The sequence below is a fragment of the Bombus pyrosoma genome, unplaced genomic scaffold (genome assembly GCF_014825855.1).
Source record: "Bombus pyrosoma isolate SC7728 unplaced genomic scaffold, ASM1482585v1 HiC_scaffold_4725, whole genome shotgun sequence".
In the NCBI taxonomy this organism is placed as follows: Eukaryota; Metazoa; Arthropoda; class Insecta; order Hymenoptera; family Apidae; genus Bombus; species Bombus pyrosoma.
The window spans coordinates 2,035,024-2,038,175 of record NW_025219985.1 but is presented as its reverse complement, the minus strand read 5'-3'; the positions used below and the strand labels follow the sequence as shown (position 1 = coordinate 2,038,175).

General features: G+C 43.4%; 1 protein-coding gene across 1 annotated transcript in view; it reads right to left on the bottom strand.

Annotated features, from left to right (window-relative positions):
- Positions 1-2,436: 2,436 nt before the first annotated feature.
- The window catches only part of LOC122577499 (vicilin-like seed storage protein At2g18540), a 40,629-nt gene continuing 39,913 nt past the window's right edge, over positions 2,437-3,152 (bottom strand). Inside the window, exon 2 of the mRNA XM_043748833.1 lies at positions 2,437-3,150. Coding sequence (XP_043604768.1) covers positions 2,510-3,150 — 641 coding nt within the window. The 3' untranslated portion in view covers positions 2,437-2,509. The remainder of the gene's footprint in view (positions 3,151-3,152) is intronic.

The following is a 3,152-nucleotide window of genomic DNA, read 5'->3' as shown; positions in this document are numbered from 1 at the left end:
GCGCGGCGGCAGTTCTCCCAAACTGGGGGACATGGAGAAGCCGCCGCGGCCTCCCGCTCACCTTCAGGATGACCCAGATACTCACGGGACACGGTGTGTTCGGGGAGTACCTGAAGAAAATCGGACGGGAGACGACGGACATCTGTCACCACTGCGGGGAAGACAGGGACACAGCGCAGCATACGCTGGAGACCTGCCCAGCATGGGAGTTACCCCGCTACACCCTGCGGCAAGTCATAGGCGAGAGGCTGACCCCCTCAGCGATCATAGCAGCGATGCTGAGCGGGCCGCAGGAATATGAAGCTGTCCGCCTCTTCTGCGAGTGAGTCATGCTCGCAAAGGAGCGAGCGGAAAGGGTGAGAAAGAGAAACTCGCACCCGTGCAGGATAACGCGATGGAGAAGGACGGCAGTCAGGCGGCCCAGACCCAACTCACTGCCACCATAACGAACCGCGACTAGAAGGAGGGACGGCGCCAGGGGCGATGGCCCCCTAGCGCCAAGCTCAACAGACAAGGAATATCCAGGACTGGCTTGAAGAGAGAACGCGAGGGGTATGCAACAGAAGTAATTCATCCGAGGTTCCTGGAGCACCCCCCGTCATACCCGCAGGATGGCCAACGTGGAGTTTTAGTCGGTAGGAGTCCGACACTACTCTACTGCTACAGTAGCGGCAGCGGAGTGTCTATGAGGATTTCTCCACGTCCAAAAAAAAAAAAAAAAGATCGTAATTCATACGTACTTGCAATATCCTCCGCGAGCTCACCATTTTGTAATTTAGTAACAATTTCCGAAATTTGAGGATCACGTCGCTGTTCCACTAATAGCCTATCTTCAGAAACTTCAGCCAAATTAATTTCTTTTTCTTTAGTTTTGTTAATTTTAGTACGATCAACATCTATAGGATTCCGTGAAAAGAAATCTACGTGAGCCATCCGTTTACCTTCTCGATACACAATGTTAAAATTAAAGGTTTGTAAGTAAGCCCACCACCTGTGAACTCTGTCATTCAAATTCACTTTATTGCTGGACTCCTTCAAAGAATTACAATCAGTAACAACAAGGAATTCTCGTCCATGCAAATAGTGACGAAAATGTTTAATAGCGTTTACAACTGCTAACGTCTCCAACTCATACGAGTGGTACCTAGATTCTGCAGGACTAGTTCTTTTACTATAATATTCTACTACTCTGTTTTTACCTGCTACTTTCTGCATTAAAATAGCCCCATATTCATCCGAACTAGCATCAGTAAGTAATTCTATAGGATATTTTGGATCAAATATCATCAACACCGGCGCATCGGTCAGAATAGAGATTACTTTTTGCCTTATCTTTTCGTGCCTATCCGTCCAATTTATGTTCTTATTACCGGAAGTGAGCGCATATAAAGGTTTCATTATTTGTGAAAATTTGGGAACGAATTTCCGGAAGTAAGAAGCCAGACCAATGAACTGCCTAAGCTGTGTAACAGTTGACGGAGCGGATAAAGTACTCGAAGCTTGTATTTTCCCCGGATTGGAGCGAACCTCTCCGTTGTGAATTACGTATCCCAAATAGAGAACGGTTGTTTTTAGAAAAGAGCATTTAGGGTATTCAGGGTATTCAATGCGACATCCAATCTTTCTAAAGCTTGCTCTATCGAGTCGGCAATAATTAAAACATCGTCCAAATAAACCACAACATACAAATAGGTAAGATCACCTAAGGCCTTGAAAATGGCTCTCTGAAAAACGGATGGAGCATTTTTCAATCCAAACGGCATCGTAACATACTCGTATTGTCCATCGGGAATAACAAACGCTGTATACTCTGTAGAATTAGGATGAATAGGGATTTGGTGGAATCCACTGGCCATGTCCAGGCTAATAAAGTATCTAGCCCTTTTCAACTTCGCAATTTGATCCGTAATAAGAGGTAGAGGATACCGATCCGCGACCGTATTTTTATTTAACTCTTGGTAATCTACACAAAGTCTTTCTGAGCCATCTTTCTTTTTCACGAGTAATATAGGGCTTGCGAACGGAGAATTACTAGGCCGTACAATTTTCGCTTCAAATAATTTGTTTATCCTCTCACGTGCAAGTCTACGCTCCTCCTCGCTAAGTCTATAAAAACTTCTTTGTACTGTAACGTTAGGATCAATTAACCGTATCTCTAACTGACCTGTCTTTACGCGAGCACGTGGGAAACCCGTAATAAATGAATCTTTATATTTTTCAAGAACAGAAATTAATCGGCTTTTATCATCTCCAATAACATCTGTATCGACTTCATTAATGTTAATCTCTTTTTCAGCGACTTTACTACACACATTAATTATGTATTAATATCGTTCTACTTTTTTTTTTTTTTTTTTTTTTTTTTTATTTAGTCCGCGCCTCTCGGCTTTGGACGAACTTTCAGCTTTCTTTACAGCTCTTTATTGCACTAATCGCCTTCTTATCTCTAATCTAACACTAATGCTTATAATCTATTTACACTTATGTCTACGATTTATTGCAACTTAGCCTACTCATTATTGTCACTTTGGTCTTTTTGCCTCCTTGCTGTGCTACCTTTCTGTCCTTCCATCCCTTCTTGAATTGCTTTTGCCCTTCTTTTCTCTATTATCGCTCTCAGATCCATTAGTCCTTCCTCAGTCCCATTTAATATTTCTTCCATTTCCTTTGCTCCTCCTGTTATTTCACATTCTTTTAGCACATGTCTCAGGTCCTCTTCTTCCCCTCCACATAATCTGCACCTCCTTTCTTCCTCCTCTTTCCAATGTTCTTTCGCTTTGGTTTCATTTCCGCACCTGAATCTGGCTATGATTCTTCTGACCTTCCACTTCATCCTCCCTTCCAGATACTTTGGCCTCTCCTCTTTGGCTATGTTCCTGTAGTACCTGTTGTACTTTGATTCCCTTATCCTTTTTCTCCTCTCTTCTGTTTCTCTCCTCCTTCTTTCTTCTATTATTTGGTCTCCAGTCCAACTTACTTGCTCCCCTCCTTCTTCCCTTTGTGTCTCTCCGTTTCTCACCTCTTCTAGTTCCCTCTTTCTCCTTCTTGCTCTTTTCCCTTCCTGTCCGTTTCCCCAGTTTCTCTCTCTCTCCTTTATACACTCTTTTACCAGCTCCTTTTCCGATTCTAGAGATCTTTCCTCGTACCTCACT